At 38.9% G+C, this 13870-nt stretch overlaps 1 protein-coding gene across 3 annotated transcripts in view; it reads left to right on the top strand.

The window, feature by feature from the left end:
• The window catches only part of LOC114654621 (tumor necrosis factor alpha-induced protein 8), a 92052-nt gene extending 80519 nt beyond the window's left edge, over positions 1–11533 (top strand). For all 3 annotated transcript variants that reach the window (XM_028805259.2, XM_051929985.1, XM_028805258.2), the window contains exon 2: positions 9425–11533. In XM_028805259.2, coding sequence (XP_028661092.1) covers positions 9425–9990 — 566 coding nt within the window. In that variant the 3' untranslated portion in view covers positions 9991–11533. The remainder of the gene's footprint in view (positions 1–9424) is intronic.
• The last annotated feature ends 2337 nt before the right edge of the window (positions 11534–13870 follow it).

The following is a 13870-nucleotide window of genomic DNA, read 5'->3' as shown; positions in this document are numbered from 1 at the left end:
GGAGGAACCGGGAAGCGAACCCACAATCTTGTTTGCTTTGCTACTACGATTGAGATTTAGACATAAGGTCATGAGTTGGAAACGTGAACAAAAAGTAGATTTTCTTTTGCCTTTAAAAAATTCAAAAACAGTGGTAACTTGCACTTCTTTATGCAGCACTGTGCATTTGGCTCTGGGAAGCAATTTTTTCCATGGGTACTTTTCTGTAACACAAGTTCTGTCATTGTTCTCATACATGGTCACAGGAGAGTCTGCAATAAGCCTTTTATAGTTTTAGCTTGAGTTATAAACTAGAACACATTTTCTGAAAGAAATGTGTAAATAAATAGGCCAGATGTCCAGCAGTCCACCACCTGGCTGTTTTAATGGCAGTAGTGCAATATGGTCCATCTTATGTATGTGTCTGAAGGAGACCTGCATGAAGAAGCTTATTTTGTTTATATGTTCTCTGAAAGGGCAGTAGAAAATTATGCTGATCAGAAATGCACATATAAGATGCGTAATGAATGATACTCCCATAATCCCAGAGCTATATGCTAATCACCCTGTCAACCCACACACTACAATGTGTGTGTTTGTGCAAAGGGAGGAGAAGCACAGTCTGTACTCCGTCTTCTCAGCATAGCAACACCAAAGATATTTAATGAAAGCAGGAGATGATAAATTTAAAATGGTAAATTGTTTCTCAAGACAATGCAGAGAACGTTTTCCTGGCTTATTCATAATCAAAACTTTTCAGCTGTGCTAGTAACATTTTACTACAAGAGCAAGAGTTAGTGAAGGGCAGCCTCGCTGTGTAACTGCAAAAGGGAAAAAAAGAAAGGCCATTAGATCAGTGGTAGTAAAAGGCAATGTTTTGAGCGCATAGCCTTTTTGTATTCGACATTTTCAAAAGTGAAGTTAGTTCGCTTATATACAAGGTGTTTAAAAACTTTAATTTATGTGGGTCTCAATCTTCTGCCTCATTTCTAAGCAAATATTTGCTTGCAATACTATTTCATGTCAATATGGCTATTATGAAAAAGGCCCATTAGTGATATGAAACCATGTGATGCCACCTCTAAGTAATGATAGCTCAGCAAGGCCAAATTTTCTGAAGATGTTCATGACATTATAAGATAGCTTTACTAAAAAAAATTGGAACAATTTTAAAATATAGGTTTTTTCACTGTTCAACTTTTAATACTTTAATCACACATAACATGGTAATTTTTCATTATGGGGATGGCATAGTATTTACGCAAAACATAAAGTTGGAAAAGAGCTCCCTTTTGGCCCCGACATTCTATTACTAGTGTGTGTGTGTGTGTGTGTGTGTATGTATGTATGTATGTGTGTGTATATATAATATATATATATAATAATATACACACACACAGTATATATATAATATACAGTGGAACCTCGGGTCACGACCGTAATTCATTCCAAAACTCTGGTCGCAATCCAATTTGGTCATGACCCGAAGTAATTTCCCCCATAGGATTGTATGTAAATACAATTAATCCGTTCCAGACTGTATGAAATTATGTATTTTTTTAAAGATTTTTAAGCACAAAAATAGTTAATTATACCATAGAATGCACAGCGTAATAGTAAATTAAATGTTTACTTACTACTGTAATGTTTACTTCTTCTGCTTGGGCTCTCTCGCTCACGCTGTCTACTTTTTGGTCGTAACCCAATTTGTACGTGGTCCAAGACGTTCTTGACCTGAGGTTCCACTGTGTGTGTGTATATGTAATATATAATTTTATATACTGTATATATATATGTATATGTGTATAATGTGTGTGTGTGCAGACATTTTATGTAAAGCACAGGTACGTTTTCAGCCATTGGATCCGGCCGTGCCACTAATAGCGCAGACTGGAGAGACTGGAAGTAAAAGTGGACACATCCGGACTGTGCGCACCACTTTCAGTTTTATTTCCTCAAGAAGATTGAAGTATATGGCAGCTGTTGTATAAGAATAGTGATAATTTTTCGTTTTTTCTTTTTTGAGATTCCTAGACACCCCAAAGGTAGAATATCTCACAAAACAAAATAAGTTTTCCCATAAAAACAGAAAATCCAGGGCCGAAAGGGTTAAAACAATATGGGAACCATTTCTTTGCCACTTATATTTTGGGAGATATGGTTTGGGTTATGACTTTGACTGGCTATAAGTTGAAAGTATATTAGCTAAAATCTCTGTTAATATTGGTCCAAGACACATGCAATTTCAGTTCCATGGGTTACTCATAAGACCAAATCAGCATGCCAAGTTTCATTAAAATCTGTGACAATGAGGTCCAAAAGTGTGATGATTTGACATGGAATTACCAAATTGTTTTTTCATAAATAAGAAATAAATTTATAATCCTTCAAGCCATATCAAGCATGCTCAACTCTCAATGTTTTAAGATGAGTTTCAAGTTTGATTCTGTGCTGTTACCCTTCTCCCACTGAGCTTTGATCCCAAAACACCAGCAGTCCTACACTATAACATTGTGACTCTATCCAGTATTGAAGCCCATTTTTAATGTTGTGCTGCACCATCCTCCATTGTTAACCATCCATCCATCCATTTTCCAACCTGCTGAATCCGAACACAGGGTCACGGGGGTCTGCTGGAGCCAATCCCAGCCAACACAGGGCACAAGGCAGGAACCAATCCCGGGCAGGGTGCCAACCCACCGCAGGACACACACAAACACACCCACACACCAAGCACACACTAGGGCCAATTTAGAATCGCCAATCCACCTAACCTGCATGTCTTTGGACTGTGGGAGGAAACCGGAGCGCCCGGAGGAAACCCACGCAGACACGGGGAGAACATGCAAACTCCACGCAGGGAGGACCCGGGAAGCGAACCCGGGTCCCCAGGTCTCCCAACTGCGAGGCAGCAGCGCTACCCACTGCGCCACCGTGCCGCCCCCATTGTTAACCTAACTTAATAAATGTGTTTACTTCTCTGCTCCAAAACTTGACCACAACTGCTGAGTGTCCACTTTATAGAGCGGGACACTCGAGGGCAGATGTGATTTGGCATCCTGTTTGATTCTTATATACCGTATATACTCACGGATAAGTCAGGGCTTGATTTTACTGTATAATTTCCGGTATTTTATTATGTTGGTCATATAAGTCAAATGTGGTAAACTCACGCTATAGGTCCAAGAGATTGATATGCTAACACCCACCTGAGGGAGTAACCACGGACCACACTGCCTTTGTGACCACACGGTAATACCCAAACTATTCTGAAGCGGCGTGTGCACAGTTTTGTGTTTTTTGTATGTCACACCCTCATACACTTATCGAAAGAGCTTTCCTTATCAACAATGGGGCGTTCAAGCAGAAGAAAATATGAAGCTTGTTTAAAATTAAGTTGTTGTAGTGCCAAAAGAAATTGGTAACTACGCTGTTGTAACAAAATTTGATGTGAGATTGAAGGAAGCAAGAAGATGTAAAAAAAAAAAAAAAAGTGTCGCAGTTTTGAACGGGCATATAAGTCGGGGTCTGATTTTATGATCAATTTTCCAGGTTTCAGGACCCGACTTGTACACGAGTATATACAGTTTGTATCCAACTTACTCACTGTGCAAGACTAAGTATGGTGTAGCTTCACCTTTATAATTCTCAATTTATCTGCAGTACAACATAGCTTAACAGTATATTTCCCAAAAACAGAAGTCTGGAAAAAAGTTGTAAATGTTTACATTTGCCGTGACCTATGCCAACATTTGCTTTGGTGGTGTGAAGTTAGGTATTTATCTAATAACTGGAATGTAGTGATCAGCATGGGTGCCTCACTGCTCCAGCAAACATGGTTCAATTTTTGACTTGTCACTGCCTGTGTGGAGTTTTTACTTTCACTTGAGTCTTCCCAAAATGTGCACATTGGCTTAATGACAAAAATAAATAAGTATGTGTGGCCAGCAACAGGCAGGCATCCCATCCTGTACTGGTTCCTGTCTTGAGACTGAATCCTGTCTGGGGCAGGCTCCATCTTCCATCAGCTACATAAAGGACTAATCTGAACAATGATATTAGGCCAACCAATAATCTTTATCATGGTCATTTTTATTTTATTATATCAGATTTCTGAATAAACCTTACAGATAATCAGTCCAGTTTATATATTAAAAAAAACAAAAGGCACTATAATACAAAGTAATCTATCCTGAATAATGTAAATGCTATAGCACTCATTTTCATGGTTTAAGTAGACTGTCTTTAACTGGTTGTTGTCCATTCTCTCCTGCTGTAACAAGATTGTCTGTCTGTGTGTTTGTTTTTCTGGTCCCTACAATGTATTTTTTTTTTCCTGTGTTCAACCACCGTCGCTGTCAAATGTCAATTGTTCCTGAATACCTAGCAGTACGTGGAGATAAGATCATTAAAATAGTAAGAGAAGCACCTTTTTTGCATTTAGCACATGCTGTAAAACATAATGAAAGAATAGTTTGTACACAAGTCAGAACATAAAATACAGTTCAAGTAATGTTTAATATTATTATGACAAAACAAAAAAATGATTGGCTTGCTGGTAGACTCTTGATCCCTCTATTAGGTGTTTATGGATGGAAACTGGCATTTGTAGTCAATGTGTGTAGTGGATGTACGAGTGTGCTCTATATATACTGACTTTGTTTTTCCACAGCAGCAGAAAATCACCCATTTTAATAATGCTGAGTGGAGCAACCATTCTGCACAAATTTTAATTACCCCACAAAAAAAAAAAAACCATAAGATCGTGGCAATGCCAGATTATGTTAAGGTTACTTTGCTTTAAATGATATCACACAACATTGTCCACTCAGACCCAGAACTTATTCTGGCAGCTTCGGGAGCAAGGTGGGACTTGGGGGGGATCAGTCCATCACAGTACCCACTCACAATCTGTCCCACCGTCAGATGGGGCCAGTTTAGAACTGCTGGTTAACCTAACATGTCTTTACAATGAAACTTTGCTTTTCCTCAAACCCATTTCACTGAGCACTAAACACCATGGTGTCCTTGTGGAAATTGGTTTCATAAGTGGAGCAGAGCTCTGCTGGTATTGAGCTGGAGGACCAACATTTATTAGCTGCTGTCAATGAAAGGAGACAAATTAGCATATGTATCACTTCAGATCGTAACTAAACTGATATGCAGTATTTGACAATCTTCTGTTGCTGTCTCTTACACATTTAAATGGGTCCATTTTGGTATAAGACGTAAGCGGAGTTATGAAGCACAGTTTAGAATGGATGACCCCAGTTAAAAGTTTCCAGCCTGGAATATTCAGTAGCATTGAGGATGGAGCTAAGATTGTTTGTGTGTCAGCTGTGTAACAAAAAGATTGGATTTCAGTTACTTTTCCCCATTGGTACCTGATTGTTGGTATTCTCATCAAAGTATCAAATGGCAAAAATCGTACTATGAACTCAGACGAAGTGGATGGTCTGGGTATACAGTATGTGCATACAGCATCTCCTCACATCTTCCCAAACTGCTTTTCCTAGTGAGGGTTGTGACTATTTGCATATATAAAATATGCAAAGTAAAACATAATGCTGTTTGTCTGCCTTCACTCAGGAAAAGCCTGTGAAAAAAAACTGCTTAAAGACAGTTTAATAAAAGCAGACAGATTGTGAGATGCTTTATCTGTCAGTCTACAAATCTGCTTTGCACTTGAGAACCCAAATAGAAGTGCTGGTTAAGCAGAGATGTCTGACCAGTTAGGGACTGAGGCGCAAATCATTGATTAGTGTCTAGTGAGTCCTCAAGGCACCTTCAGGAATGATTGCTGGGCTTGTTTTCCTCACGTGATGATGTCCAGCCACAGTTAGGAAGATGGTGTTAATCAAGCACTGCTGTGGACTCTTAAATTTATTTATTATGTATTTATTTATTTATAAAGCACTTTAAAAACAATATCAAGGCTGACCAAAGTGCTGTACAATAAAAGCCAACATATCAGACACACAATAACCAAAGGGTAAAAAACAGAAACACATAAGAGCTGAAGAAATTCATAATAAAAAGTACACGGATAGCCAACATATCATACTGGGTTAAAGGCCACGGAGTAAAAGTGTGTTTTTAAAGACAGCAAGTGAAGGAGCCAGCCTAATCTGCAATGGCAATTCATTTCAGAGTTTTGGAGCTGCAACTGAAAAAGCCCAATCACCTCTGAGTTTGCATCTTGTCTTAGGAACACGTAAAAGCATCTGGTCTGCTGACCTGAGAGAGCGAGACGGTACATACGACAAATAAAACGGGGCACAACCATCCATCCATCCATTTTCCAACCCGCTGAATCCGAACACAGGGTCACGGGGGTCTGCTGGAGCCAATCCCAGCCAACACAGGGCACAAGGCAGGAACCAATCCCGGGCAGGGTGCCAACCCACCGCAGGGCACAACCATTAAAGGATTTATAAACAAATACAAGGATCTTAAAATGGATTCAAAAACGAACTGGAAGCCAGTGAAGGGAAGCCAAAATTGGGGTAACGTGCTCATGCTTGCTTGAAATAGCTAGAAATATCCTGTCAAAACTGTGTAAAGTATGAAGGAATACAAAAAGACTCTCACTATTGTGTGTGTGTGTGTGTGTGTGTGTGTGTGTGTGTGTGTGTGTGTGTGTGTGTGTGTGTGTGTGTGTGTGTGTGTATTAAATGTGACATAAGGACCAGCTATGCAAGTACATACTCTGCATGCTGCTGGATTTTCAGCTGTCTTCTCCATCCACTTACTGGGTAATCGAGGGAAGCCTTTTATGTGCAGACCTGTAGGCACAGTAGAGCCAGGCCTGAGTTTGTTTATCCTGGTTTTAGGAGGAAGTGCTTTCCTGTTAGGGCGTGGGGCACAGGTTTGACCTGTTTTTGGATTAAGGCTTCTCCCACTATTGTCTGTGAGACTAACCTCCATATATTTTTCAAACACATTCAAATATTAAAATGCAGATGTGTTTTATTGGATGCTGCTGAGCTAGGACAATTGGAACAGTATCAGTGCTTACAGGAGGCCTGCACACTGCTTCTTGTAACCGAAAGCCCCATAAAGGGAACAAATATGCAGACCTCCATCAAATTATCTAATCAACTCTTATCAGTGTGACTTTAGTCAACCAACCAATCCAGTGCAATTGTTGTGCATTGAATTATAAATGTACCCCCTAGAAAATTAAATTGAGTGAATTTGAAATGCTCTACTGGTAGTTTTATATTTATATACATATATATATATTATAATATTCATGGATTTCGTAGTCTGAATCACAATCTGATTGTATGGGTGGTTACCTACCAGGTAACGCTTGTGGTTGGTCAGCAAGTCGGCTAATTTCCACCACAGTGCCCTCTTTCAGTTGCGAGAAGCAGATCATAGAATGGTTGAAAATAGTTTTACTGTCAAATAATGCAAAGAGTGCGCGACACGTGTTTCGCCCTAATTCTGGGCTCATCAGGCGTTCACACTCACTGCACCCCCTCTCGGGGAATTGAACCTCGGACATCCGCGCCAGAGGTGAAGCCCCTAATGTTGCGCCACGAGGTGGGTGCAGTGAGTGTGTACGCCTGATGAGCCCAGAATTAGGGCGAAACACATGTCGTGTACTCTTTGCGCCCCAGAGTCTGTAGGTGGTGCCCAAGAAACACAACACAACCTATAAACTAAACTTCAGGTCACAATACAACCGCCGCCCGAATGCGCACACTACAGCATATACAACCTTCGTTTAGTAATGTTTGTATATATGCAAGGATTGCAGAGGCCAGAAGCAAGCCGTGCATGATACAACCGCCGCCCGAACGCGCACAACTTTTTGCGTCAGTTACAACTGGGGTAGCGACTAATTTGTTGATAAATGGTCTGACATGTCACTCTTTATTCAAGCTTCCAGTTTCAATCACGGAAACATCAGTTTCAACTATGAAAATGCAAAGTGACAGTGCAAATGAGATCCGTTTGGCAAAACTATTGATTTTAGACGAATGTACAATGCCATACAGTCATTTACTCAATACCATTGATAAACTTCTCAGAGTGTTAATGGACAATAATATTCTTTTTGGAGGAAAAGTACTTTTTATTAGCAGGAGATTTTTGACAGTGCTTGGCCGTTGTTTCGCACGGCATGCATTCAGCTATTGTTCACTCCAGTTTGAAAAATGCAGAAAATTAGCATTATTTTGAGAAACTAAGCTTGGTACAGATCCAAAATATACCAATTGGCTGTTGTAACTAAGAAATGGAAACCTTACCAATTTGTTTAAACTTCACCCAGATATTATTCAAATCCCTCAAGCCTTTATTTGTGACGACTTGGTAACAGAGGTTTTTGGTGAAGCAATATCATTAGACCAGATACCACTTTTGACGCACTGGGCTATATTATGTCCAAAGAATATTGACGTTGACCAGATAAATAACCAAGTGATTGCATTGCTTCCTGGAGAAAGCCGCTTCTTTCTAAGTACTGACAGTGTTGATTCAGAAGACGAAACTGACCATCTTAATTTCCCATTAGAATATTTAAACACTACTAACCCAGCCGAATTACCACAACACAATCTTAACCTTAAAGTATGGACAATAGCCATGCTATTAAGAAACCTTAATACTAAACAAGGTTTATGCAACGGTACACGGTTGGTCGTGAACAGCATGAGAGAAAATGTTATTGACGCACAAGTGCTTACGGGATCCCATACTAGCAGTACTATTTTGATTCCCAAAATTGACCTTACAAGTTCTGACCTGGAATTACCTTTTAAACGTAAATGACGGCAATTTCCCATTAACGCTACATTTGCCATGACGATCAGCAAATCCCAAGGACAAACCATGGACAAAGTAGGCATTTACCTGTCTGAGCCTGTATTTGGACATGGACAACTTTATGTTGCCTTTTCAAGAGTTCGGCGTGCATGTGATGTTAAAATGAAAGTTTTAACTACTTCATACCAGGGAGAGCTAATTCAACGACAGGAAACCATCTTTACCAAAAATGTTGTTTATAAAGAAATTTGTGATGAACTATTTTGAATTTACCATTTTATGAATTTTTTGTTTCCAGTTTACTTCATTTAAACCTTTGCACTCCGATATTTTTTTTACTTATAAGTGCAGCAACTCAAAGACATTTTGGACTTAAATGATATAACAATTAATTTTCAATTTTACTTTTAATAAATTGGTTAATTTTAGTACAAAAATATTAAATTAAGTGAAAACTTTCCCAGGACCCTCCCACCCTCCATTTTTCATCCCTCCAAATATCGGAGGGAACAGAAAGTGATAGCCATTCTTGGATTTGCGATTCTTTAGAGAATCGGGGGTTTATTGGTGTGTGTGTGTGTGTATATGTGTGTATGTATATATATATATATATAAAATGCACAAGTTTTTTAGTGATTTACTTTTTCTTTTTTTTTTTTTTTTGCAGTGGCCTTAGATGCTTTCAATTCCAAAAACCTAGCAGTCCAGGCACAGAAGAAGATCCTGGGAAAAATGGCATCCAAATCAATTGCCACCATCCTGATAGATGACACCAGCAGTGACGTGTTGGATGAACTCTACAAAATTACCAGAGAGTACACACAAAATAAAAAGGAGGCAGAAAAAATTATTAAAAATCTCATAAAAATCGTCATTAAATTGGCAGTCCTATACAGAAACAACCAGTTCAACTCTGAAGAGATTGCCTTGATGGAAACGTTTAAGAAGAAAGTTCACACGCTGGCAATGACGGTCATTAGTTTTTACCAGGTGGAGTTCACATTTGACAGAAATGTGTTGTCAAAACTGCTACAGGACTGTAAAGAATTACTTCACCAAGTTATTAACAGGCACCTAACGCCCAAATCTCACGGACGTGTCAATAAAGTCTTTGATCATTTTTCAGATTGCGAGTTCCTCGCTGCTTTGTACAATCCGTTTGGACCTTACAAAGCTCATCTGCAAAAAATCTGTGTTGGCGTGAACAAAATGCTGGATGATGGGAACATTTGAGCAAGTTGTCCCCTTCACATCTGATTTTTGCTTTGCATAGCGATATCTAAAATATGGAGGATACCTCTGTAAAAAGAGGGGAAAAATGTGTACAGTTAACATGTCCCAGCATGCCACATTTTGGGGTTGCTTTTGTATCTGGAGGTTTCCGTCGTGCGGCGTGCTCGGCTCCATGGGTTATTCGTTCTGCTTTGTTTTGGCAGGCCATTGCACAGCAGAAGGGTAGAGTCTCGTTGGGCTGGGAGGTGACAGTAACCTCTGTCTCTTTAAATACAAGCAAATGCCAAATACATATGCTCATGTAGAAATTCTTATTATTATTATTATTTACTGTTTTATAGGGGCAATACACTTCTATAATATAAATAATGCTCTATGTAAAAATGTATTTTGTTGAAAAAAGCCTTTGAATCTGTTTTATTATTACAAAAAACTTTAAATATTTATATAAAAAAGAGATACAGAAATGTTTTATGTACTTCAAGGTTATGGAGTTAGGAAATACTTTAAGATTCTAAACCTTTTAAAAGTATTTACTGTGATGAGGTGAGTGCTTTGCTACAGCATGAATGTTCGACATCCTTTAAATGTGATCAAATGAGGTTAAGCCTGTTGTGTTCATAGGGCCCAGGAAAGTTAACGGCACACACTGCTACGTTATTCCTGTTTGTTTTGTGTTTCTTCTACCTGAAAAGTCCAGTTTTAGTTTGTTTGTGGACGTGGTGATTGTACAGGCAGCTCGGTATGTTTGCCTTCACGTGCGGTACCGTTTCGGTAATGGTGAATTTGTAAATATTGCAATGTAATAACGTTTTCATGTCATTCTTTAGGTCTCTTGTGACTGTAAACATTCTAAATATTAATACAAAGAAATGGATTTCTCCAAACATCTGATATCCATTTGGAAGAGAAATGTGCAAGTGCAGAGGGTGATTCTCCCTGGAGCCGTTGTCATTACTTATTCTCTGTTTAAGTTCAGTTTAAAGGTAAATGATCCTCCTGGGGTACACATTTGAAGAGACCCCCCTGTAATCATTGACATGTTGCATTCCGGTCCATATTCTGATTACAAATACTGCAATGTGCCCATCAGGGTGGTACGAAATCTGTCCTGGCATCTCTACGTTGTGAAATTTCCGGTTTGCATATCATTTTTGTTTTCTTCTCTTCCTCACTTGTCTTAGATACTCGTTTTTACTTTTGTTGGTTTAAGCGACATTTCAGCACACACACACATAAAAAGGAACTGTTCCATTGCTTATTGTAATGTAACCCAAAAAAACTTGAAAGGTACTTAGTTTAAGTGGACAGTGACTTCGGGTCTTTCATATTTTTGTTTTTATGGTTTCTGTTTTTTTCTGAAGATTATTGAAGAATCACTTTGAATTTTCTGAAGTCTTAATCTTTCGGTGAGCTGTAGTGGTCTTTGAATATTCTGAACTATACTTCTGGAAAATCCCGCACCTTTCTTCTGATCTGCAGTAATTTCCTTTCTGAGAATCCCCTTCCTTTTCTTAAATAAAATATTTTTGTTTTACACGCATGTGTTATGTTTTCTGTTTTTTCATTTCAAGAACTATGCCTGGTCAAGACGCTTTACGCACCCCACCTGCTCTCACCCGTCCACAGTCAGCCTGTTCAGTTTACTGCGAAAGCTAAGATGCACATCTTTGGGCTCCGGTGCCCGTCAGGCCTGGGATGAAACCGCTGCGTGTGGCTTTGTCAAGCAGCACAGATGATGAATTTCAAATGTAGCCATCGACTTCTCTCACCTGCTTATGTTGGTTTTTTTTTTTTTTTTTTTTTTTGAGCCACAGGAGGACCAAAACCTATTCCCCACCCTTCAGTGGATTCCCAAAAACAGTAACGTATACTGTGTACTGCTATTTGAAGCAGTGATTTCAGATTTTTTTTTTCTAGGACCTAAAGTTTGCAGCCATAACTGTTTTAATCACTACTGCTGTAGAATTTGAGGATTTATTCTGTTCTGTGTATTGTATTGTATTGTATTGACCCCCTTCTTTTTGACACCCACTGCACGCCCAACCTACCTGGAAAGGGGTCTCTTTGTTTTTTTGTTTTTTTTTTTGTTTTTTTTTTTTTGTTTTTTTTTGGGAGTTTTTCCTTGTCGTCTTAGACCAGGGGTCCTCAGTCACAGTCCTGGAGGGCCACAGAGGCTGCAGGTTTTTGTTCTAACCTGGTTGCTTAATTAGAAAGCAATTCTTGCCAATAATTTAATTTCATGGCTTATTTGTGCTTTAACTCTGCTATGTCAGGTAATTCTTATATCCTGGATTTTCTTTCCCTTTCTAAGGATATCACCCAAATGATTTGAAGGCTAAAATGGATGAGGAATTCTCAGTCCTTCACTTTTTCCTCTTCAGTTTCCTTCCAAGTATTTAATTTAACCCAATAGTGCACGATAAATAGACACAGGAGTAAATGGTAACAAGCTAAATGGAGAAATGCTGGTCTCCTTTGTCATTTGCATGTTACTGCTAATAAGGAGCAATTAAAAACCAGGAATACAGCTGTTTAAGACTAAAATAAGCAATAAGGGTTCAAAATCTTAATGAGCGAGACAACTAAAGTGAAACAGAAGTGTTACTTGAGCAATAAGGGCTTCTTATTAAGCAATTGGGTTGGAGCAAAAACCTGCAGCCACTGCGGCCCTCCAGGACTGTGATTGAGGACCCCTGGCTTAGAGAGTCAAGGCTGGGGGGCTGTCAAGAGGCAAAGCCTGTTAAAGCCCACTGCGGCACTTCTTGTGTGATTTTGGGCTATACAAAAATAAATTGTATTGTATTATAATTGAATGCTATTATGCAGGAAATGTACCTAAAATCTGCAGAAAGTGCTTTACTCGGGCAGTTCCCAGATTTTGCTTTGAAAGCAGCACAAGTTTATCAGGCTGTTGTAGTCCCAAAGACATGCGGATTAGGCTGACTGGCATCACATCCCAATGATGTCAAGAAACGTTTTGGCAGGATGAAACTAAACCTAGAATAAGGAGGTATGGAAAATAATAATAAATAATGCTGATTATCAGTAACAAGTACAATCTGTAATGATAACAAACATACAGACAGTATGAGGGTGCAGTGCTCGGAGCCGCTTTGAGCTTTAAACCTGAACAAGATATTGTGTGGTGTTGACAATGTGCTGTACGTGGCCGAGCGTTCGCTCCTGTTGGGTGAAGTACATGTTCTAGTGTTTGTGGTTTGTAATGCGTGTTTCCTCTTTCACTGCCACTTTCAAAACCATAAAAAGAAGTAATTATGCTGTAGGAAAGTAAGGGGTTGTAATGAGAAAAAGAATTGATTGATGTTAATCAATTGATTATTAGTTTTTCCTTTTGGTGATGCCAGTAATTAAATAATTTGGTAAGGCTCCCGCTTTATTTTCTTTAATGTGCTGTGTAGGGGGAGATTCTGGCAGTTACTTATATGAAGGTAACTAAAGCACACTCGTTTTAAGAAACAGAATAACAGTTTATTGATAAGCACAAGTATTATAGAAATATGATAACTGCATAAACATAACCTAGAAAACAGGACACCGACAGACAGACAGACCTACAACACAGATGATACTGGCTGTTTAGAGTTCTAATTTATCTTGGCACAGATAAACAGTTTTACAGTACCAAGCCTTCATGTGTAGAGCTTCATGTCTTATGCCCGGCATATACTGTATGATTTTTAGAAATCATGTTCAAGAATCTACACGCACTGCACAATGGAGTAGCCAGTTGTATATATGCTCAAACTGTACAAGCATGTTTAGTGTCCCGGAGTGGCAGATCTTTCAAAATTTTTAAAACCTTTTAAAATCTTCAATTTCAAATTGTAGATCCTTGTTTGTTTGAGAAAAAAAAAGA

This window comes from Erpetoichthys calabaricus, chromosome 7, assembly GCF_900747795.2.
Source record: "Erpetoichthys calabaricus chromosome 7, fErpCal1.3, whole genome shotgun sequence".
In the NCBI taxonomy this organism is placed as follows: domain Eukaryota; kingdom Metazoa; phylum Chordata; class Cladistia; order Polypteriformes; family Polypteridae; genus Erpetoichthys; species Erpetoichthys calabaricus.
This window is presented reverse-complemented; position numbering and strand designations above follow the sequence as displayed.